The 25,601-nt window shown below is 38.1% G+C and overlaps 1 protein-coding gene across 1 annotated transcript in view; it reads right to left on the bottom strand.

The window, feature by feature from the left end:
* Positions 1-1,786: 1,786 nt before the first annotated feature.
* The window catches only part of ONECUT1 (one cut homeobox 1), a 53,080-nt gene continuing 29,265 nt past the window's right edge, over positions 1,787-25,601 (bottom strand). The window contains exon 2 of the mRNA XM_036769483.1: positions 1,787-8,853. Within this exon, the coding sequence (XP_036625378.1) occupies positions 8,561-8,853 (293 nt within the window). The 3' untranslated portion in view covers positions 1,787-8,560. The remainder of the gene's footprint in view (positions 8,854-25,601) is intronic.

Genomic DNA, 25,601 nt, shown 5'->3' with positions numbered 1-25,601 from the left:
TTCAATAAGAAAATTGAACACTTCTCAGCATCCATTAAGTGCTCTCGAAATTGCTTAGTGAGTCACCTCTTTTTCCTTGTGGCTTCCCTGCCCTCTAACCTAACTTGTTTTATTTATTTTTTTTTTTACCTTAGACTTGGTAATAAGATTAGTTGGAAGCCATCCCTGGAAACTATAAGAACATGGAGCTTTTTGCTTGATGCAGTGGAGGTAAGATTATTTTGCCTTCCCGAAATACAATTCTGATCTGAATCTACCACAGGCAACATTCAAAGGGGTCCCATGGTAGGCCTTTTCACATAACAAAGGGTAAAATAAAGAGAAGAATACTCGATATATGAATGTCAGTCAGGCCATTAGCCCTCCTTCTTTCATGATGATTTCTTATTCTGAAGTAGAACCTAGAGCCTCTTACATTTTGAAAAATGAGAAAAACTTAAATAAAAGTGAAATCTTTTATATCCACTTAAAATTCATCATTGGAAGTATTTGCCAAAGACAAAAGATAATTCTTAGCATCTGCCTCCCAACACCCTCCCTACCACACTTCTGTCTCAATCACCTTGGGCCTCTCCTTTAAGTTAATAATAATAATAATAATAATAATAATAACAGAAATCATTCTTTTCATATAGCCAATCAGATTGACGGAAGTTGTCAGCCTCTAGAAAGAGAATTATGCTCTTCCATTTTAAAAGTATCTTCTTGTTTTATCCAGAAACCTTTAGGGGAGAGGGTCTCTTTCTTCATTGACTTCCACATGAATATTGGTACCAACTCAGTCAATCCCTGCTTCTTTGCCACCCTCCCATCCTCATCCGCCCTCCAAAACAAAGCTCAGGGCTAGCTAATCTGTTGTGATTGATTGTGTGGATGGGAAAACAAAAGGAGGCAAGAAAGGTCTAAATTTAAAGTGCTGGAAAATCCAACATTTTATTGACTACATTTTGGTGACTACATAAACGCTGAAACATTTTAACACTGAAAAGCATGATGGCATCATCACTTGCTTTTTTTTTCTTTTTTCTTTTTTTTTTCTTTTTTGCTTAGCAAACACAGCAGATGATATTGCACGGCATAAAGTGAGAACAGTAGCGAAGCTTAAAAAAAGGAAAGAAACCTTAATGCAGTACAGGAGATACCCATAAACAAACCAGAATAATGCCTAATGCATTATACTTTTTGTCTCTACACACAAAAATACAGAAGAAGCATTGGACTGAGAGAGTAGAGAACGAGAGAGAGAGAGAGAGAGAGAGAGATAGAGAGAGAGAGAGAAAGAGAGAGAGAGAGAGAGAGATTGACAAAATATTAGCAATCAACTGTAATTGGGTACAATAATCACTTAGTCTGAAATGCAGATGCAACGTATAAACTACTGCTTTCTAATCGACAAACAAAAAAGACAGCAACATTTGTCTTTTATCAAAAATCTTCTAAGCCCCTCATGGTTTTTATTTTTATTTTTATTTTCATTTTTTTTTCATTGCTAAGGAAGAACTCCTTCTTGCTCTTGGAAGATTTTCTACCTCTACTGATCTTTTTTTTTATTTTTATTTTTTTACCTGATGATTGTCTTAGGCACCCTCCTTATATAATTAAACCATCAAGCTAACTTGAACATGGAAACTGAGACACAATCAAACAATAGCTAAGGTCAAAGGTGTGTTGAGAATGGAAAAGTTCAAGAAAGGAGAAGGGAAAGATTCCCAAGGAACACAGACTAGCGGGCTGGTATCATATTGGACAACACCATTAGATATAGGAACACAACTATTGAAGCAAGTAAAAGACAATTTTTGAAAGTTTATTTTTTTAATACTGTTGTTTTGTTTCGAATGCAAAACTAAAATGATCCCACAATGATGATGCAATAAATGCAGAACATACCACAAAAATTCAAAAGGCTAAAGGAGAAACAGAAAACAACTCTTAAGGGATACAGTTCTGTTCAGTGTTTCATTGCTGATGGTAAAAGACTAGGTAATAACTACTGCTTTTCCTTTTTCCTGGATTTTCTTTCTGTTATACATAAGTCACTGCACAGCGTTACAGTATGTATTTAAAAGCAGATAATTAGTCAATGCTTACCAATGATAGACCATTGAATGATCCTGCATTTCAGAGCAGCTTTATTGCCCTATTTTAAATACTTGACAAGTATAAAATATACCTAAGAAAATGTAACATTTGACCCAAAGTTTAAGCCCTCCCTTTCCTTTCCCACCCTAAACCCCCCATATTATGTCCCTGAAAATGAAAATAAGGTACACCTTGAACTTAACTATTGCGCCTGGAAAGAAAATATTTACATTGGTAATAAATCATATGGATTGATGACATTCATTTCAAACAGAAATTATCGCTCAAGCAAAATAGTGGGCATCATCTCCCCTGACGATGCCACTTGTCAGGTTTGTAGAATTCTTCATGTGTATGTGTGTGTATGTGTGTAATATACATACATACATATGTATATATACCTACACTGTATGCACATGTGAACATACTGTGTGTGTATATCTGTATTTATTGGGCTGGTGTGGCCCAAAACAGTGGCAAGCATCTGAAAAACATCAATGGGGCCCGGTTGCAGTTTGTCGCTTCTAGTTTAGAAAAATAAAATGGCAGGAGGACGAAGTACGGGGAAGGACAAACTTATTTTTGGGAAGCCATTATTCCTTCTATCCAGGGCCTCTGAAACTATTCCAATTTGGCAGATGGGGAGGTGGGGTGGTGGTGGTGGGGGTTGTGTGGGGTGGAGGGGAGGGGAGAGGATGTTTGGAAGATTAAGGGTGATAGGCTAGACAGGAACAGGTATGGAAAATTTTTTTTCCTTTTTTAAAAATAAAATTTGTAGTTGGGACTGAGAAATCGTGCTCTGAGAGTCTCCTGTTTTCTCACAAGTGTTGCCTCAGAAATAGCATTGGCTCAGTCATCTGTCCTTAGCAGTGACTTTCTCTTTGGAGGCCCTGAGCCAGGACATTATACGTATAGATCTAGCAGTGGAAATGTTCCCTCCAGCCTTTGAAGCCCTTCAGAAGCTTGGTTAAACTCAGAAATATTTCCAAATTCAAGTTAGCTTGTTTCTAGAGTTTTTACAACTCTTTCCTTTCCCATACCCGTGCGAATGGTAAATTTTTTAAAAAGTCAGCAAAGTATCTCACAAATGCCGGTGCTTTTAAACATCAAACAAGTTTTAAATTCTTTGGAACTGCAGGTCTTACCTGCAAAGTAATCTTTTCTTAAAAAAGACAAATAAATAAAGAAAAAACACACGAATAATGCTTTTCTTCTTTCTAAGTGACGAAAAGGACGATCTTGAAACACTCATTTTGGCATGTACAAGTTTTTGAAGGGGGAAGGGGGGAAACCTGGCAGTGTTTACAACACACACTGAAGTGCCTGCTAAGAGAAAGCTAAAGATACACCCTGCAGTTAAGAGAAGCTCTCTCCTTCAGCTTATCTTAGCATAAAGAACAAAAAAGATTGTAACATAAAGCTTTGGCCATTTCAAATCTACTATATACATTTTTTAAAAACTACATAGTCATAAATTAAAGCAGTGATTAAATAAGCTTATACAAAATGTAATTAAATTAAAAAATCACAGCACATTATAGAGGAAAAAACAGGAAGAACCCAGTGTCACAAAAAAGATAATTTTTTTTACCCTGTGAAAAAATCAACTACCAAACACAAAATTTCTTAAGTAACTATTGAAATGAAAGTCATTTTTTTTGTTCCTTTCTTGCATTTTTACATAATCTTTAACCCACCTGGGGAACATTTCCAGAAATTAAAAGTCTTCCTTGAGCATCCTAGGGCAGTTCTGCCAACCAAAAAGCAAAACAAAACAAAACCCAACCAACCCCAAACTGAAGGGAACAAATCCTCAGTGATACATACTACAAAATAAATAAGAATTATAAAGATTTTGTAAGTAATCTTAACAATTATCAAACTAGTAAGTTTTGCCTTATCACATAGACTCTCTATACAACATAACCCTAAAGCTTCATTACTATGAGGTATTTGGAGGAATTGGTAAAAGTGATGCACGGCCTGCCTGGTGGAGGGACTCAAACTGTGATGGGAGGGGGAGAGAGGAGAAGGAGCTTTGGTTCATCAGCAAGAAAGTGGAAAAAAAAAGTTTTCCTTTGGTATCAAAGAAAGTTTCATTGCATGGTTGCACGGAAAAAGCACCACGGTGAATAATTATTCCTTTTTTTTTTTTTCCATTAGTGGCCTTTCTAAGAGGCTGAGGTATTCAAAGAGTATAAGGTGAGAGAGGTCAACAGCGGTTTAACACTTTGGTTCAAGCAAGGCACTCGTCCTATGAGTTTACAAAGTTTGCAACATGTTTGCCTAAAGATTTATTAAGTAGTATTAGCAGTAGTAAGAGTAGTATTTCCTAATGTCATTATTATTATTATTAACCATTATTATTATCAATAATGAAGACAAGTTTATACACTGAGTGAAGATTGAGAAAGGGGAAAAGAGGTGGGGGAAGGAAAAGGGGCTGAGTCCCCTTTGCAGACCAAGGCCGTGCATGAAAAAATCTTTGGTATTCTTTGGTATCATCAACGTGATTAAAATCACCAATGGAAATCGAGTGAGGTAGCGTCTTTGGTTCACACTATAAATAGTAGATTTTTACACATTTATTTTTTACATTTGTGGAAGTAGCTATTTCTTACCTTTTGCTTCTTTGTCCTTCATATTTAGGAAATAGTTACCAGATGTACTATAAAGCTAACCACACCACAATAATAACCCAGAAGGCCCAACAAATCTCAAAGCAGCCTCTGGCCTTTGAATGCACCCTAAACTTGGCTTGATAGAAAAGGGAGAAGTGCTTTCTCTTTGTTTGCTAAATGCATAGTTTTCATCCTTTATGTACAAAGGGAGGACCTTTCCAGGGAAAAATGCCTTTACAATTCATGTGAGAAGTGTCGTAGAACTCTTTGGTATAGTACGGTTTGCATTTAACCTGTGAAGACAAGTCATTCACCTGGGATAGCATCGGAAGTGGGTAGAGTCCCAAAGTAACACAGTGCTTTTTTTTTTCTGGCAAAGGAATCACGGTGTTCTTGGTTGGGTGCAATGAATGACATGGGTCAGTTAGAATTTCTGGATTCCACCACACCCTTTCTTTGGTCTTTAGGGTCTATTCCAGCTGCATTCTGAGATTGAATCCCTGACATCCAGAATTATTTCACCTGAACTCTTTGCCTCCTATTCTTTGGTACACGCTTCCTTCCCCATACCATCATTTCTCCCACCCTCCTGCTTAGCCCCTTTCAGGAAGTATTTCCTGTGGTGATAGGACCTGGATGGTTGATGGATGAAATCAGACTAACTTTAATTCCACCAAAAAAAAAAAAAGAAAGAAATGTTAAAGATTATTTGGAGTACTGTGTTGGAACCAACAGAAAAAAATATTAAGATTTGTTTTTTAGTTGAATTTTACTTAGGGTAAGAAATGATCAGAACTTGAGTGAACTAATGTCATGTTGTTCGCTTTGATTAACATTTTAGGTTAATATCCTGAGACATAAAATAATGCTTCACTAAGCAGAAAAGGTGACATTCCCTTTTCAATGTGATATTTAGAAGGTAAGGAAGATGAAGCCTGTGACTATGAGGTGATTAGCATATTGCTTGTGAAGAGGTGGGGCTTGTCCATTATGACTTCTCAAAATTAAAGGTCTTAAGTATGCATAACAGGTAAGTAAAAAATTATTTTTCAGGCTGTAGTTTGTGCATCTGTTTATGTGAAAATATATCTCTAGGTCCTGAAATTGCATATTGGGTGCAAATTCAATGCTGGTATGAAAATTCTCTTTGGTTTCAGCAAATAGGTTAATTGATTATTTTTCAAAAGATATTATGAGGGGAAGTACTTAAAAAAAAGTGGTGACATATCTGGAGGCTGTGTCTATATCCAAAAAAACTGGTTGAAAAGTAAAAAAAAAATATATAAATATTCAAAATGGTCATTTGTGACTCATGTAATAGCAACAGCAATGACAATAAAAAAATAAAACCTGGCTGCTTGAATTCAACCAGTTTTTTTGGGTGGGCTTAAAAAAATTACTGGAATTAAGTAAAATTATCTATGTGTGTGCAGACATAGCTTGAAGTTCCCTGAATTTTATATTCTCATGTTTGGAATGAGTAAGGCTTCCCCCTCTCAACAAGATAAATAAGTTATATTGCAGGTTTTCTTTTCCTTCCGGAGAAAGCAACATTAATTGATTTTTTCCTTTGAGTCATGCTGAATTGACAATACTGAATTTCTAGGAAACTTGAAGGTATGTAATTTTAGAAGTTTGTTTAAATAATTGGACTGTAATTGTGCCTTTTTTTTTTTAAAGAAAGCTGGAATTCAGGATAAAATGGAAAATCCTAAAATAAAAATTGCTCGAGGCAACAGCACTGGAGATTTCATACAGGAGTGTTAGTTTCTTTTCCCCATTTAACACTGATCTCAGGAAGAGGGATGGAATTAACATATTGTGGTTGAGTTTTACCTTTTTTAGATTTCTGTCAGATAATTAGAGAAATTGCTCAAATTTGGCCCTAAGGAGCTAGGTAGTATGTTGTAATGGTTTAATTTTTATCTTTAGCATTTTTATGAGATTTGAATGAGCTACTTGTTATTGGAACAATGCTTAGCTTTATATTTTCAAACAGGTAAGGTAATTAGGGATAGCCAATTTATAACCTAATGATGCAAATGGTAAACCTGCAGTTGTGGTTTGAACTGAGGGAATTTTCTACCTGAATCTCCATAGTTCTTTAAAGGAGAGGAAATGCTTCACTAGTCTACCGCCAGTGCATCATCATTATCTGATTTTGTTGTCTCTTCTATTATTCCTAGCAATCGAAAAAAAACTCATGCTCGTATATTGCCCCGGCTCTGTGAGCAAAATGGAAAAATGTTGTCTTGTGTTTAGAAGGTCAAGTTGAGTGCTCTTTTTATCTGGCCCCTTTAAAATAAAGTGGAATCTATGGCATGCAATATCCAGCTTGATATAGTAGCAAGAAAGAATGTAGTACACCATGGAGGTTGTGCTTAGTGATGAAAAGACTATAAGAACTGCAAAATGGAAAGTCTGCTCTTCTTTTTGGCCTTTTTCTATGTACTACCAACAATCCTCCCAATTCAGGGTTGAATCATCCATTGTCTCTTGACACCCAAATCTCACCAAGGATTGAGCTGGCTATGAAATCACCTTGATTTGCTTATTTAAGTGGCTAGAAATGTTGGATAGGTTATTTTTTGTTGCTTGGTTTTAAAAGCCTTTTGGTATCTGATGATTCAAAATAATAGGTCAAATCCCCAGGATTTGCAAAATCTAATTTGATTATGTTGGTATCTACCAAAAAAAGGATTTTACTGATGCCACTTTTACAATTTCATGGTGTTAGAGGTAGGTTCTGAATGACTAGTAGGTCAACAATTTAGAAGAAACAAAATTAGATTTTTCTCAACTATTAATGGATTGTTGGGCTGTGTCTAGGGTTCCAGTCAAGTGGTGGTTATGGAACTTGAATGAGCTTGTGTCAACTGAATGGAAGGACACACTCATGGCATCAACCTTTGTGATGGGATATTAGTTGCTTCCCTGAAGCTACATTCTTTCTTGCCAGTTCAGAAAACTAATGTTTCAAATGCTTCAAGAATCCTAAATAACAGTCATGGTTATATGTGTACTGTATTATACAGTTAGGTCAGTTCATACGTATAACTTTACATAGTATTTTGTGTAAAAATAGCTTTGGAATATTAAAATCATTGCAATAAAATACCTGCACTATAATATTAAATGTGTTCTTTGGTACCTAGGTGATTTTTTTTAATGGATGGAATCTTGTTTCATTTTTTTAAAAAATATCTGAACATTCCTTAACAAACAAAGAGAATGCACTGGTTTAGGAGTCATTCAAATTTTCTTTGCTGGGTTTGAATCTGCATTTAGGTTATAGACCTGGCAGGTTCAAACAATTGAAGAGCGAAATCCCACTTCTGTTCAAATGAACTCAGACAACTCCACACCATGTTGGCTGTACTCCATGGCACAACCCTTCCTGAAGACCAGCCCTGCCTAAGTCCCTAACCATTGGTGGTGGGTATGTGTGGGTGGGTGTGTGCGCGCACAGTACTGAGACACCATACACCTTCATGGTGTGGTAGAAGAGATGAAGGAGTCAGATCTGAAAAGATGTCCATTCAATGGCTAAAAATCACTATGCTTCAAACCACTAAACAGCCAAGCACAGTGAGAATGATCATGGATGGACGGTGTAAGACCCAGCAGTTCTCTTGCTTATAATTTCCTTTGCCAAGTCATCACCCTGCTGAAGTGTGTGTCTCAGAACAAAGTCAGGATGCAGGTGAGTTCAGTCTTTGGTTTCTTTGGACTATAAATAACTTTTTTTTTCAAATAATTCTAAGTATAAACCTGCTATCTTGAAGTCCTGGTCTTTTTTTTTTCTTAAATTTTTATTTAAAGCTTTTCCACCGAGGTTTTAGTTTGTGGTTATTTCTTCATGCTTTGGTACAAGTGCTTGATGAAGAAGATGAATTGCTTGAATTGGTGCTGCCCTCGTCTTGCCACTTATCCAGACTCCTCCTCCTTGCATTCATGAAAAAGTTGCTGACGGTGCTCAGCTCCAACCCGAGCTGCTGGGAAATGGTGATTTGCAATTCTTTGGATGGACGCTTATTTTCTTTGAATATTGCATGTAGAGTTCGACGCTGGACATCTGTGAAGACCAACCTAGGCTTTTTGGGTGTATTCCCTCTGTCCTTCCCATGTTCTTGCTCTTTCCTTTTGCATGCTGCAATAAAACACATAGCTATGTTAGAATGTTGCCCAGAAAAATATGGAGGCCATAAGGAGGGACTAATGAAGTTGTCTAACTGGATGCATCAATTAATGCAACAATCTTATCATAATTTTGCTTTGAAATAAATTTTTTTATCTCTATTTTCTTTGCCTTATGGATAAAAAAATGCAGTGCATCAAATGATTCAGTTTGGTTCTTGCTTTTCTTAAACTGTAATCCGTTTAGTGTTAATTATTTTTTACTTACAGATGTAGAGATCTGGGCTAAGAGCAGCTGTATTGGATTGGATTGGGGGTGGGGAGGAGGAAGATTGAAGAAGATTGAGAAGAAATAGCTTTGCCTTAGGCCCTCGAAAGGTATAATTGGGTGCTTGAGTTAAAAATAAAAATTAGAAAATCTAGCCTCCCCTCTTCAATTTATTTTCTCTCTGTTTTTGTTATTTCACAGTTAGTAAGAAAATATTATGTTGGGCTTCCATTACACAATCAAACCATTGAATTAACTGCTTCATAGGATCAGGAAGACAGCTCCTCAAAGTGATCATCAGTCCCTCCCTTTTCTTTCACTGTCCTATGCTGTGCCCAAACTGTCTAGGGCTTATCAGTGTATCAAGGTTTGCACTGCTAGGTTTACAACCCAAAGTGATTCATGACAGCAAGAAAAGAAGACAAGGTATGAAAATATTCATAGCAGCACTACTGGTAATAGCAAAACCCTAGAACCCAAACATATATCCAGTGATTGGGGGAATGACTGAACAAACCATAGAATATTAAAGTAATGAAATAAATATGACTGCACCATACAGAATGATGGATCCAAAGAACTCATTGAAATGTATTACTTAAAACTTGGAAAAGCTTTAATAAAGTCATGTAGAGTAAAGAAAGCAGAATCGACAAAGAAAAACATACATAGTCTATGGCAATGTGGATAAAGACACCACTGAAAAGGCCAACTACAATCAACAATGTTATCATTATCACATTATCAAAATTAAAAGCACTCATCCTTCTTTTCTGTTAGCAATCAGTAAACTACAACAGTGCAAAATGACATATGACTCTCAGTCACAATCTTGCTGTTTCTGGGTGATGTACTTTGCAAGGGGTAGTGGTGGTGGTGATGGTGGTGGTGGAACCTAGGAGCAGTAGAAGGAAAAGGAGAAGAAGAAGGGGAAAAGAGAAGGATTTCAGCTGAAGAAGAAGGAAGTTAGTAAGACAAGAAAAAGAAAGATCAGTGTGGCTGCCAGGGTGCCAAAGAGATGAGAAGATGCCAACAAGGTGAAAAGGTACAGAGTAGGTGAGGCAAGTTGTTCAAGGGAGTTGAGAACATGAGCAAGTAGTAAGAGGGACAAAGGCCAGAGGATTTTGCAACCATAAAGGATGTAGATCAAGGAGACCTTTGATCAAGGTCACAAGCTCACAGAACAAGGTTTGCTGTGACCTCACATAGAGAGCTCCATTGTTTGTCTTTCTACAACTGCCAAGTAATTGTTATCTATGTACAAAGTGTAGGCCGATTTTTCTCCCAGAGAAGGCAAAGGGGCAAAAGAACCTTTCTCACCTTTGCAGGTTACCAGGTAGAAGGAATTATTCCTTAAAAACAAAGCAAAGCAACAGAATAAGGACTCCTACGTAAAAGCAAGGGAGGAAAATGAATGGAAGAGGCAGAAGGAAATCTTGACCTGTGTCAGGAGTTTAGAGGGTAGAGAAATGTGATGTAGTGGAGATAAATATAACTGGGGGCTAGGGGAAGAAGGGGGAGGACTAGCTAATGAAAGTTATTGTAAATAGATGATAAGAAAATAATCAATAAACAAGCAAATAGGAAGCAAATAGTATAAATAGTAAACAAATTAAACCAACTAGTATTTAGGTTAACTAAGTAAATACATAATTGACCGTTGGAAAAGTGTACAACCCTAATATCATCCAAAAGACAAGGCTAATGAGAATCATGAATACGTGTTCATTTTCCATCTGGGAGGGACAGAAGGATGATTTTAATGTCAATAGTCAACAATTAGCAATATTAAATGGGCTCTGAGCTTACACTAAACTAAAAGTATTTAGAGCCATAGAAGTCAGAATGACAAAAGCTGAGAACAGAGACTTAAATTTGTCAATGGGGAGAAAACTAACTCCTTGTAATGGCATTCAAGGCCATCCACAATATGTCTGTAACTGATGTTTCTAACTTTATTTTTTATTACTTCCCTTCATCTACCATTTTGCTTCATCCAAATTGGATTATTCACATTTACCAAAGAAATAAGTTCTGAAACTTTGCTCACACTATTCTCTACACATCTTTGTCTATTTTTCTTTCTTTTGGGGGGGGCAGGGCAGTTGGGGTTAAGTGACTTGCCCAAGGTCACACAGCTAGTACATGTGTCAAGTGTCTGAGGCCACATTTGAATTTAGGTCCTTCTGACTCCAGGGCTATTACTCTACTCACTGAGCCACCTAGCTGTCCCTTTGTCTATTTTTCAAAGCTTCTTTCATGAACTCTTAAGATTCCCCTCCCCCCTGCCCCATTCCTTCACTATGAAGTGATCTCTTCCTTCTTTAAAACCCAACATCACTTTGTTTGTACCATTCTTATGTCTTATCACATGTTCTATTCAATATTATATTTACTTGTATGTATTTTTTACCTCTGTTGCTAGACTGTAAACTTCTTAAGTGTAGGGGGTATTTTTCATTTATTTTTCTCTTTCCTTTAATACCTCACAGGTTGTTGTGTTTGTCCTTTGTTCTCAAAGAGGACCATAACATCAGGGAGATGATGACATGACTTGCAGTTGACTTTGATTTAAGTGAGGGAGGGCTGTGCAAGGTCACCAGCATCACTTTCTCCCCCAGAGCCATCTGGATCCTGTGGTCAGATATTGATCAGGATGACTGGAGATGGCCCAGGATGCAGTGGGAGACCCTGGTCCTTTTAAGCTAAGGTCTTTTCAGGTTCTCACCTTGAGTGAGGTCACATAAAGGGTGTCCAATAAATGCTTGTTAAATAAATAAATGAATTAATGAAGTGGGAACCACTGACAATTAAAGATAACAGAAGGTGGCACCTTATACTCAGGCAAACTGATAGTGGGTTCCCAGGTCAAACAGTGTTAGAGGAAGCAATTCATTTATTCAAAGGGAATTGCTTTACATATTTTCTCTTGTACCTCCTGCCTAGCTCTTAATGAGCAAGTTGCTATTCTGTAAAATGCTATTGCTGATGGGGAAGGGGAAGGGGAGAGAAATCCCCTCTCTCTCTGATTCCCCTGTACTCTGAAAGAGGCACAAGGGAAAAGGCTTCTCCTGTAGCTGGCACTCAAATGCCCAGGATGATTCCCTCCTCACTGACAGAGCTCACCTTGCAGTTGGTCTCAAGCTTGCTTTTTAAAGGCCATAAGCAATGCCATTTTCCTTCTTCCAGTCAGTGGCTGACACATACTGCCCATATGATCTGGGGCAAGGCAGCTGATGTCACATTGACTTAGGCAACTCTCTAAGACTATCTATTGCAGAACAGTTGCCTTTCTGCTTTCTTAGAGGGAGTTTTCTCACCAGGAATCCTGTATATCAAAGATATTACAGTTCTAGGCTCTCTTTCCCTCTCATTTGTTTTCTAAATATAAAAATCCAACTTGTAAGTCAGGATACCTTATTTCTAAAACTGACTCACACACACTCCTTGGGCAAATAACTTCACCTCTCTGGGCCTCCATTTATACATTTGTGAAATGAGATTATTGAACTAAATATTCTCTAAGGTCCCTCCCTGGACTAATCTATTATTCTTTTTATAATTTACTAAGTTAGCACTTTTCATATGTCTTTTCTTCTTCCCTCCCTCCCTCCTTTCCTCCTTCCCTCCTTCTCTTCCTTCCTTCCTTCCTTTCTTCCTTCCTCTCTCCTTCTCTAGTTCCCCATCTCTTCTTCTTTTCTTCCTTCCCTCTCTTCCTCCCTCCTTCCTTCCATTCCTTCTCTCCTGAACCTATTGTAAAACACAATATTCCAAGCTATGTGGTTTGGAACAATCTAATTTAGCCCCTAGAAAGGTAAATCTGATGTAGTTGTTAGCATCAGAGAACCATTCTGTCTTTTAAGGCCAGAGGGGATTTACCAAGGAATCTGCTTTAATATATTTCATAATTTCTCAAGATTTAATTCTTGTAGCCTCCCCTCATTGCCACAGATTGGCTTTCATATGAAGGATGATCAAATAAAAAGGCTGCAAGCCTGGGACTATGTGTCTTTCAGTTTGGGGCAGTTTTGTGGTTGAGAGTATGATACCTTTTCTTTCTTCTCTGTTTAAGTTTTTTTCCGTTTACCCTTTTAAAAGGCCTTTCCTGATTAAAATCTAAAGCAAATCTGGCTGGTTGTGGTAGATTCCTAAGTTACAGTACTGAGACTGTCAATTCCATCTCAGTTAATTCCAGCTCAACAGCATAGAGTTTTTCTCAGCTCTAGATAATGTGTGCTAAAACAGTACAATTTCATTCTCTATTGTTGTGATAACCCTATCAACTTTAAAGGGTTATGAAAAAAAGCTTCTGAGAGTATCTGGTCGTGGACTTCATGCCATACATCAAGACTTTGGACTACTTACTTTCAGGGACTTATATTTACCGAAACTCTAATTTTCTACTAAAGCCACAGGATAGTATGTTTTAAGTGCTTCCTTATCTCATTTTGGGTATATTCACATTAAAAGATTTATTTTGTTAGTATGGATGTTACCATAGTCTTCCTCTTGGGTTTATCTTATATTGAAACAAGCTTTTAGATCAACTTTAAAGTTTATGGGGCTAAAATTTTACTTTAATGCTCTTTATTTTATTGATCATTTTGTTAAGTCAGGGACAGCACATAAAGATACTGTGAGATAGCAAATTTTACACTTGGGATCTCTTGAATTCTAATCTTGGTTTAGTCACTCACTTCTGTCCTAGTGGGTAGGCTATTTGGCAACTTAGTTTCTTCAGTTTTACAAAAAGAGACACAATTCACCTCAATTTTTATCTTGGGACACTTGTGAAGACAAGAAAATCAAAAGAAAAAATGGAATGATACAAACATAATATATCATGTCTGCTTGAATTTTTTCCTCTCCTCCCACGTTCTCATTCCCAAATGTATATATGAGTACATGTGAGGTGGGGGTGGGGTCATGAGAATTATAGAATATCAGGCTGTGGGTACTCCTGTAGTATCTGTAGTCATTCATCCTCATCCATCTTCATTAGTCTTTTAGACTCTCATCTCCTTTTCCTAAGAACAGTGATACACTCCAAGGGGCACAGAAAAGAATAAAAATTTATTGGAATTTAGATATTTTAATGCTCCCTCTTTCCTTTGAATAGTGTTGCTATGATGTAAATGAAACAAAAAAAATGTACAGAAAAGATCAGAAGGAAGTTCGGAAGGGGACGGACAAGCAGGGGAGTGTTGGTACTTTCATATTAAATTTTATATATGTTCAAAGAAAACAAGCTGAATATTTATGGATTCATATACAATTCTTTTTCTGTTATTCCTTGTATACGGAAATGTTTGTGTAAGGGAGTGGGGTTCCTAGGCACCTCCTTCCCACCACCACTCAGTTGGTGTAGTTACAGAATGTTAAAACACATGATGAGGTTTTAATGTGCTAAAAAGGTGTATTATACTGTGATCCCTTTATGAGGTTCAAATAATACCTCCCTGATTGAGTCAAGAAGAGAATGAGATGGGCTGAGCAAACAAATTAGCCATGTCCTTGGAGACTTTAAGCCCTGGACAAATTTCAGCAGTAGGGAAGATTGCAAGCCAGTAACTGCCTGTGGAGCAGATGCCCTTGTTGGGGAGTGTGGGGGTGGGTAAGGACTGAATTTCTATCATTGAAAAGGAGCTTTTGCAACAGTAGGAGTCACTACATCCATCAGAGAATAAAGAAAAATACTCTATACAGACACAGATACAGGGAGTCAGTTATTTTCAGAGAGGAAAGAGCTTCAAGGAGTTTGACTGCCGATAGCAGAGAAGAGTCAGATTATGGAAAGGAACAAGCCCTAAAAACTCAGCCGAGCAACCCAACCAACAAAGAAGCTAATCACAAAGGTGGGTTTGTGAGTACTCTATGAAGAGAGAAAAGACTTCCAAGGTCTGAAGTACCAGGAGTTGTGAATTGCTTTGCCACATCCTACTTGCATGCCTTATGACAATTGTACTATAAACTTGAGACGACTCGCCCTTAGTATGTTGTGTGTATTTGTGGGAGAGTACACACCAAGTATATAGGAGAAAGGTTTTTATAACTAACTTCTTCCTATACCACAAACATTTAGCCTTTATACCACATACCATTCCTATACCATAAACATAAATGCCTTTGCTAAGAGCTAATTGAATCTTTAGTTGTTGTTTAGTCATTTTTTCAGTCACATCCAACTCTTTGTGACTCCATTTGGGGTTTTCTTGGGAAAGATGCTGGAGGGGTTTGCCATTTCCTTCTCCAGTTCATTTTACAAATGAGGAACTGGGACAAACAGGGTTAATTGACTTGCTCTGGGTTACATTGCTAGTAAGTGTCTGAGTCTGGATTTGAACTGAAAAAAAAAAGTCTTCCTGATTTCAGGCAGAATACTCTATTCACTGCACCCATCTAGCTGCCCAATAATACTTATGTTGATGCTTTTATATTAGTTGTGCTTTCCTTAGATGTTCTGTTGTTTCAGTCACGTCCAGCTCTTTGGGACCCTATTTAGGGTTTTCTTGGCAAAGGTACTGGAGTTTGTCATTTCCTTCTCCAACTCATTTTACAGATAAGGAAATGGAAGCAAACAAGGTTAAGTGACTTACTTAGTATCACACAGCTATTAAGTGTCTGAAGCTGAATTTGAACTCAGGTCCTCATGACTCAAGGACCAGTACTCTCTCCATTGTGCTGCCAGGCTTTTATCTATTGAATCTAATGGCTTGTTAATAGGAAGTACACCAGTGGGGGCTTATGAGTTACAATGTTAGCAGGGTAGACAGAGTGTTACCTTTAGAACCTTAGATAGCCTCTCCTCTCTACAGACCCACCCTTAGAGTTTGAGGGCAAGTTGGGGAAGTGGACCATAGGAAGTGGCACATTCATGTTTGTTGACATTTGTTAAATTCATAATTTTAAAAAGAGAAGATTGAATAAGGAAAAAAAGAAAAGTGCTGCAGCAACAGAAAGTTAGCTTAGCAAGCTTAGATATTCCTCACGAATTTCTTAGCACGTGTGGCAAAAATCCATTCCCAAATCTATATTGTGAATTATTTTGTAATATCTCAAAAGCCTATGATTTTTTCCCTTGGTCATAGTTATAAAATGAAAATATTTTAGATATGTTATCATTTGTACTGAGTAAGGATAGATTGTTGATCTGTTAGTCTATGTGTGAATTGGTTGGGACACAGGTGAAAAGAGAAGAGGAAGGAAAAAACCAGAAAGAGAGAGAGAGATATGAAAAGCAATAGGAACCATTTAAGAGAAATGTGGAAGGGGTGAAACATAGCATGAATTAATTGAATTTGAAAGGCTTCTGTTGGTAACTTGTGGGAGAGAAAAGGCTGTGTGTGTGTGGGGGGCAGGGGTGTTGGAGGAGGAACATAGGGAATTGGAGTAGTTAACCCTTGAGAATGATGGCTTCTCTGGGATACTAAGGAAGATGTGACTGATTGATTTACCCAAGAAACTGCTTCCATATCTACCCTCTGATGATTGGATAGGGTCTTAGGATCACAGCTCTAGAGCTGGAAGGGAACTCAGATGCCATTTAGCCCAATCCCTTTATTTTATGGATAAGAATAGAAACAAAGGTAGAACTGGGAATGGGGAGAAGCAGAGAATTTAAAAAGAAATTCTGATACTTGCTCACACTTATATATCATTTTAAAGTTTACAGAGCCCTTTCTTCATATGAGGTAGATAATACTAACATTCTTTTTTTTCTTAAACCAGCACTTAAGAATTTATTTATGTATACTTTTTTTTTTTGAGCAAGAAGGAAAAACAGCATGAGGTTGTTTGCAGTGTGAGGAACAAATGAGGAAAACACACTTTAGAGTTTACAATGAGTTTCTTTCACAACAACCCAGGGAGCCTTTTAGTACAAGTATATTATCACCATTTCACAGATGTTGAAATTGAGGCACAGAGACACGGATCGATCCTCCCAAGGTTGCATAGCTAATAAGTATCTGACTCCTAGTTAATCTTCCACAATACCAATATTCCTCGTGGAATCACAGAGGTCATCTGAGTGCCAGTATTCTTATCCCATTTCTTAGATATGTAGGTGACTTGCCCAGTTACACAGATAGTTAAGTATTGGAGCTGAGACTTAAACTCTTTAGATTCTATCCTTAGTTATCTTTCCATTAGACTTGTTGAATGATTGCTAGGGAGCACAAAACCTAGGCAGGTTTTAGGTGGCGGTGGAGAAGTCAATTATAGCCTTAAACTAAGGGGTGCACCTGGAGGCCAATAACCCCCAGGTGGCACAGGAGTGAGTCAGCTGACCTAAGAGAGAATTCAAGTTGATGTTATTAAAACAGAGGCACTGTGGTTGTTGTCATCCTTATTGTTATTTGGTTGTTTCCGTTGGTGTCCAATTCTTCATGACCCCAATTTGGGGGTTTTCTTGGCAAAGATAATAGAATGGTTTACCATTTCCTTCTCTGGCTCATTTTATAGATGAAGAAACTGAGGTAAATGGGGTTAAGTGACTTGCCCAGGATCACGAAGCTAGTAAGTATCTGAGGTTGGATTTGAATGCAGGTCCTCCTGACTCCAGGCCTGGAGCTCTATGTACTGCACCACCTAGCTGCTCCAAACCCAGGCATATATGACCCCAAATCAATCTGAACTGAATAATGAGACTGAATACCTACACTTCATTTGGTTGTAAATAGTTTGTACTTCTAAAATTTCGTCTCACTACATATCAAGTTAGCTTTTGCACAGCGGAAAAAAAAAGTCCATTGCCACTGGTGTCAGAGGATTTGGGTTCAGATATGACCTTTGAGGCTTACTTATTAATGTGACCTTGAGCAGGTCATTTCTGTGAGGTCTTTAGTTTCTTCATCTGTAAAATGGGGGAGTTGGATTAGATAATCTCCAAAGTCCCTTCCGATTCTGGATCAATTATGTAATTCTTGCTTATTTTGTGCTAAAGCTACTAGAGAGGAACATTAGTGGAGTGAAACAAAGGGGAAAGACTGTGTTTATAGGACACGGTCTAAAGCAGACAAAGCCCAAAGCCCTTTCATGGAGGCGACTGAAAGTTTACTGGCACCAGAGAATCTTCTGTTTGGAGGTTGCCTTGGGTCTGTTCCACGATGCTATGCCAGTAGGTGAGAATGAGAGGTAGGTAAGTGGAGAAAACAAGGAGGGAAAGGGACAAAATCTGCAAAGCTATTGAAAGGCGGTGTTCAAATTTCAAGTTTGTTGGCTTAAGAATCATTGATCTAGAGTCTCTGATCCCAAATCTATTTTCAACACTTGCCTCTAAGTGCCCAAGCATGGCTGGCTATCTTCTACACTTTTCCATCCCCTTTTAATACCTGACTTGGGCTTGCTCTCCTCAGGAAATTCTCAATATTCTGAGTCTTTAACTCTTTCTCTCTATCAAAACTTGCTGGAGCCTTGTTCCCCCTTGAGCCCCACCCCCTCTTTTTTTTTTCAGGAACTTCATAGGTAATAGATAGTTAATCTAGGTAGGGCAGCTAGGTGGCACAATGGATACAGTGCCAGGCTTGGAGTCAGGAAGTCCTGAGTTCAAATCTGCCCTCAGACACTTATTGGCTGTGTGATCCTGGGCGAATTACTTAACCCTGTTTGCCTCAGTTTCCTCATCTGTAAAATGAGCTGGAGAAGGAAATGGCAAACTACCCCAGCATCTCTGCCAAGAAAACCCCAAATGAGGTCATGAAGAGTTGGACATGACTTGAAAACAACTAAACCACAAAATCTAGGTAACAGCAGGCCTCAAAGAAGATAATACATACCAAGAAGTGTGCAAACTTCAAAATTTATTATTATCATAACTACTGCTGCTACTACTACCAAAAATCTAATTAATTACATTGTGTATTATTAATGGCTGGGGACAATTAGGTGACACAGTGAATAGAGCATTGGCCCCGGAGTCAGAAAGATCTGAGTTCAAATCTGGAATCAGACACTTGACACTTACTAGCTGTATGACCCTGGGCAAGTTACTTAGCCCCAGTTACCTCATACACACACAAAGATATTAATGGTTAATCACCTGCTAGGTTACTACTTGCAGATAGATACCTTTTTCATTCTAACAACGGCTTTAACCTAAAATCGTCTTATGCTAGGTATTTCAAATACTATGTTATAGTGGAAGGATTTTTTTTTTGGTACCAAATTTCATCATCTGGGTTGTTACATATCCTACCTACACATAGGACTGGCCTTGGTCCAGAGGAAGGGAATAGTGAACCCTAGCTCACTGTTCCAGCAGTAATGGAAATTCAAACATCAACAAATGCTTTTGTCCTCTGATGACCTTACTCAGTGGCAGTTAGCACAGTTCAGGGCCAAGGTGACTCAGCAATGAACGTCGAACCTCCATCTCAGATGTGGATAGGAGACAGAGACAAGGAATAAGGGAGCAAAGGGAAAGCTGGGTAGGTCTGAAGGTTTTCTGATTCCCTTTCTTCTCCTCCAAAACCTAGGCAGTGGCAGTTCTATAATGTAACCTTGGCAAGGACAAAGTAAGTTGTGTTGGTTTATGTTTATAAGACCCCTGATGAGCCTCTGTTGGCAGCTGTGATTTTCTGTTGCAGAGTAGAAAACAACCATGTGTTGTGGAGGTAGGGGGTGGGGATTGCCAACTAAGCAGTATCACAAGGAGACAAGGCATTTATTGAGGTCCCCGTGGGACCCAGTGGGAAATCCTGGAGTAATGAACCAGTGTAGTTGTGACTACCTCAACACTGTATTTTAATTAGACAAAGAAAACACTTTCTTCTCAAAATGGAGAAGAGGGGTGGGAAATAATTAAGGGTTAAAATACATAAAGGTAAATATGATAGATCTGTTATTAGCCATATTTGTCAAATGAGTAATTGAAGGTCAAAGATCAAGCCACCCAATTTTTTAGAGAATCATAAAATTTCAGAGTTGGACAGGATCTTAAGGGCCATCCCCTTGAACTCATACCTGGGAGGGGAAATCCTCTCTTCTCCTTACTGGTCAAGTTGTTATCCAGCCTTTGCTTTAAGACCTCAAGGGAAGGTGAGCCACTACTTTTCAAATCAGTTCATCCCAGTTTTGGGATGAACTTTTTGGAAATCCTTAAAGAAAGCTACTTACCTCTGAAATTTTTCCCGTTGTTCCTAGTTTTGACTTCTTCAGTTAAGGAGAACAAGTCTAATCCCTCTTTAAATACTTGAAGACAAGTGTAATGTGCCCCTTAAGCCTTTCTTCAGGTGCTAAATATTGCTTGAGCCTTGTATAGCATGACCTCAAGGCCCTTTACCTTCCTGATCACTTTCCTTTAGACACTCAGTTAACTTATCAATGCCCTTCCTGAAATACGATGCTAGGAACTGAACACAATACTCCAAATGTGGTCTGATGAGAGCGGAGCACTGCAAACTCTCACCTCCCTATTGCTGGATGCCATACCTATCTTATCATAGCCTAAGATGCCATTAATTCTCTTGGCTACCTTGCCATGTGTCACATAAAGCTCCTATTTTTCAGATGAATTGCTGGTCAGCCTCACCTGTCTTTTCTTGCAGTTATGAAGCTGATTTTTTGAACCCAAGTGTCAGATATTCCATTTATATATACTGAATTTCATCTTGTTAGGTTCCATCAATTGTTCTAGAATGTTAAGATCATTTTGAATCCCGACTCCCTTCCAGTGTGTTAGCTCCCAGCTTTGTGTCCTCTGCAAATCTGATAAACACGCCTTCTATACATTTGTTCATGAAAATGTTAAAGAACACAGGGCCAAGTTCAGAACTCTGTGGCAATCTACTTCTCAAATAGTATAGAAATGACTGCTAAGCTTTTTTGGGTGTGGATTTTCTTAGCTGTAAAATGAGTGGATTGGAGGAGATAGCCTCTGATATTTCTTCCAGCTATAGATCCATGACTCAATAATTCTACTCTTTGGGACTAGTTGGCCATTCTGGAATCCACTTTTTTTGCACCAACATTTAGTCTGGATCTCTCCATACTTTCTTCACAAAGTGCAAGGGAGAATTTCTCAAATGTTTTGTTGAACCTAGGGAAACTACATCTAGAGTGTTCCTCTGGTTTCCCAATTTGGTGACACTACCAAAAAAGGGAGATAAGGTTAGCCTGGCATGATCTATTTTTGATGAAGTTACATTGACTGTATGATCACTGCTTCCTTTCTAGATGTTTATTTACCATCACTCTAATAGCAAGCTTGAAAATTTTGCCAGAAATCAGAATTAAGCTCAAATAAATAAATAAATAAGGTCTATTGTTTTCAGATTCCTTCCTTTTAAAAAAAATTATAACATCTGCCTTTCTCCAATCTCGGGGTACCTTTACTAACCTTCACAATTTTTCAAAGATGACTGACAGTGGCTTAGTTTTTGACTGTGGCACAGCCATCAACTTTTTCAGGACTCAGTTCATCTGGGTCAGGTGATTTGAACTTGGGAAGACGGCAAAGTGCTTAAATTGAAATCCTTATGTACTTGGAGTACAAATTCCCTATTAGCCATTCTTCTCCTGTCCTTTTTAGGACAAACAGTCTTTAAAACTCATACAGTTTAGTACTCATACCTGACCCAGATGAACTAAATCCTAGGGCACTGAAAAGTTTAGTACTCATACAGACATTTAACAAGTGATATTCATTTATCAGAAGTTGAAGGGACCATTTTTGAGATTTTTGCCTAATAATGCTGTTTTTAAAGTGATACAAGAGGCTGACAGGCCTTCAGTTCTGATATGGGCATCCTTTGATTAATTTGTTCCCTTACTTGTTTGGAATTTGTGATAATTCAGACAGGTTAGTAAAGCTAACTGCTGAGTTAACAGATAACATACCTTGTGAATGTTATATTTATGATGCATTATTATATAACAGGCAGTGGTTTGTTAGAACTAGTTCAAATTGGCTTATGAGAGCTGGTTGTTAAACTTCTATTGCGAACATTTACACCTCAGAAACTGACAAAGGCGACACATCAGGGCTTAATATATTGTTTTGTTGATTGTCTAGACTTAAGAAAATGATGAAGAAAATGTTAATAATACAAATTAAACTTAAAAGTGTGTTATACATACTTTTTCTGGAGAGCCAGTTGTAAAAAATTTATCAGTATACAGTTTTATATATATATGTATATATATACATATATGTATATATACAAATACATGTATGTACATATATATCAGGAATATATAGGATGGTGGTCAGGAGGAAGAGGTATGATTGATATCTGTATCTACCTTTGCAAAAAGTAAATGGTTATTAGTTCATGCCATGGACCTATTTGTTAAGTATATTGATGAGATAGGAGTCAGATTTATGGCTGATTTCAACAGATACTCATACATAGAATATGGTAGTAACTGTGATAATAAATTAGTTAGGGATGATACCATAAGACATACTTAGAGTAATTAAAATCCAAGGGATGAAGGGCTCAGAAATAAGTTTTTTAGAAAGAGGGCACAATGTGATATAATTTAATTGCTGCTAGATGAAAGAAGACAAAGTTGTTGGAAGAACTTTGTTCTTGGAGTCCTTTGCCTAAAGGAGAGACTCACGTTTGTTCAAGACACTGTAGAATGAACTCAGCTGTGTGGCTGGTAATCTCCACTTTTGCTCTCTGAACCAGACAAGGCAGACCACTGTGGTGGAGGTAGGGGCCTTGAGACAAATCATACTGGAGTTCTCCCTTTCCTTATTCCCCTTCCTCTCCAGTATTTTACAGGGTAGATGAAGAATAGATGAGAAGGTTAAAAAAATTACAAAGAGAGCAACATACAGCCATTGGGTGTGCTGGGTGGGAAGGATGGGAGAAATTATGGCTGATTACACGCTGCTAAATTCATACAGTGTGGTACAGTGGAAAGAATGATGGGTTTGGAGTCAGAGGACCTGCCTCTATAGATTAATACTCTGTGTCCTTGGGCAAGTCACTTCAACCCTCTGTGACTCAGTTTCTTCATTTATAAAATGAGATTGGGCTAGATGATGACCTCTAAGATCTGTTTATCGTTACAATGTCAGGGACTTAATGCATTTTTAACATTAGTTCCTTCTCTTTCCATCTTAATATCTTCCCATGTCATTGCCTGCCACTGAAGACCCTACAAAACACCAATGCCTAGACTGAGGCCCAGATCTATAATTAGGAATTTTTGCAAGTACTATAAACCCAGCCTCAGGCAAGATGTACTAAAAGTGTCCTCAATTAAAAGGGTATGAGGTGGGGCAGAGACACTGTCTTATTGCATGGAAGCCCTGGTGTGGGCATGAGACCATTTTGAGAAAGTCGATGATGAAGAAGAGAGCAGGAGCAGGGGAGGAGCTCACCCCATCTATTATTATCCTTTTAAAAATTGGTATTTTTGCCAAATAGGTGCTCCTTTGTTATCTCTCGGTTTTTGAAGGACTCTAAATTTGTCATCCTCTACATTTGCAACTTGTTTAGTGGAGCTGGTGGGAGTGGGGGGTGGGTGGGGGAGGTCTAATTGTTTAGCCCTAATTACAGCTCTGGAGATGCCTGAAGGAAAGCTCAGCCCTGCAGCTCTACTATTATTTTGGAGTCAGATACCGCTCACCTCTAGCAAATGTAGGTATTCTAAAACCTGATGGATAAAGATGGGTAAGACAGAAGCTTGTGGTATCCCTTTCTTCCAGGCCTGGGCTGGAGCTATTTTGTGACCCCCTTTGTCCTAAACAACTGTACTAAAGGATCACGGAAGGTACAACCATCCTAGAAACATTTGTGTCCATTGCAATGACTTGGAAACCTTTTTTCTGAATCTCACCTGTTACAAGATCCCCTTGCTAGTTCAGAAGACTGAACCAGAACATAGCTAAGATCCATGTAAAGATAGTGAGAATTAGGTGATACATGTGTATGTTCTATATGTGCATGTGTGTTGTGTCTGTCTCTGTTGCCATACATCTTAAGCTAGGTTTGAGGTATGGGAAAACTGGAACTGAAAGATTATTTTCTTCCAATACTCTTTTTTCTCCCTCTCTCCTCCCGAACACCCATGTTCACAAATTGGAGAAGCAGAGAGGGAAAGAAGAGAAAAATGAAGTGTAGAAACTAAGAAAAAAATTCACCTAAAATAGAATGAAATTAAAATTTTCTTTTAAAAATCCACTTAATTTGAAGACCTTTCTCTTATACTCCATTCTTTTGTTTTCATTTAATGAGTCTTTTGTTTTCATTTAAGAAGCCTATCTAAAGAGCAAAACTGCCAGACTGAAAAATAGTGGATTTTTAAAAATAATTTTATTTTATTGCAAGGTAATAGGGGTTAAGTGAGTTGCCTAGGGTCACATGGCTAGTAAGTATCAAGTGTCTGAGGCTAGATTTGAACTCAGGGTCCTCCTGACTCCAGGGCCGGTGCTCGATCCACTGTGCCACCTAGCTGCCCCTTAAAAACCATTTTAAAGACCCTATCAGATTAACTGCAGGAGGACACGGTTGATATGGCCATATGCCTTTGGAATCAGGAAGGCTTGTGTTCAAATTCTCCTTCCAACACCTACTGACCACATGATTCTGGGCAAATCTCAGTGCCCTGGGCAAAGCTCTAAAAAAGTCAGTTGTAGAAGAGGTGGTAATGGTCATTGGTAGCAGGACTCCCTTTACTGGAAGCTACCTTTGCCACTGAAATCATAGGTCTGGCCCAAACCCAGAAAAACAAAAACAGTTCATCTCAATTGGTTACGTGCAAAGTAGTCACTTAAAAGATTCATTGAGTGACTACATAAAAGCATGGGTCTCTCTGTATATTGGTAGTAGTGTGTACATTATGGTAAGACATTAAGAGGGTAACTGACTAATTGTAAGTTCAGATGACTGCGGGGTGTTTTAATGAATCAGTCTTTTTATTTCAGCTTCCCTGTCCCCCTCCCCACCCAATCAGTGCTTTTTGACTGCAGTAAATCAATTTTTTACAGATGTTGGTTCATTTCTGGCTCGATACACCAATTTAATTGGACCAAATTTTTTTTCTCATCCAGGTTCCTTTTATCTGGCTGACTGGTGAATGAATAGGCTGAGTGTCATAGAATTCATTGCCTTTCTTTGGTGGTTTTGTTTAAATACAAATGTTGGCCATATTCCTGAAGGACCTTAGGTCTGGCAGTAGGCCTTTGAGATCCCTAGAAGATTATCATCTTTGTGTTCCAAATATCCAGACTTCTTGGATTTTTAAGTTCCTAAGATTCTAAACTAAGACCATAAGACCTTGGTCCTTTGGGTCACACACTTGATAGTAGAGGGAGAAATCCTAAATTAAAGAATGTTTCCAGTCACCTTTGAGAGAAAAGTGAGCTGCAATCTTTGGGCAGCAAATGACTGCTCTTCTGGTTCCCAGATGGAGTTTGTGACGTGAAAACTATTTTAAAAGCAAATTCATTACCAATTGGTTGAAGTTTATGAAAGGAGCATTTTCAGTCCAGAAAGTGGTTCACAGAAAAACAATACATAAAACGACTATAATGGTGT

Source organism: Trichosurus vulpecula, chromosome 8 (genome assembly GCF_011100635.1).
Source record: "Trichosurus vulpecula isolate mTriVul1 chromosome 8, mTriVul1.pri, whole genome shotgun sequence".
NCBI lineage: Eukaryota > Metazoa > Chordata > Mammalia > Diprotodontia > Phalangeridae > Trichosurus > Trichosurus vulpecula.
The sequence above is the reverse complement of the archived record's forward strand: the minus strand, read 5'-3'. Positions and strand labels throughout refer to the sequence as shown.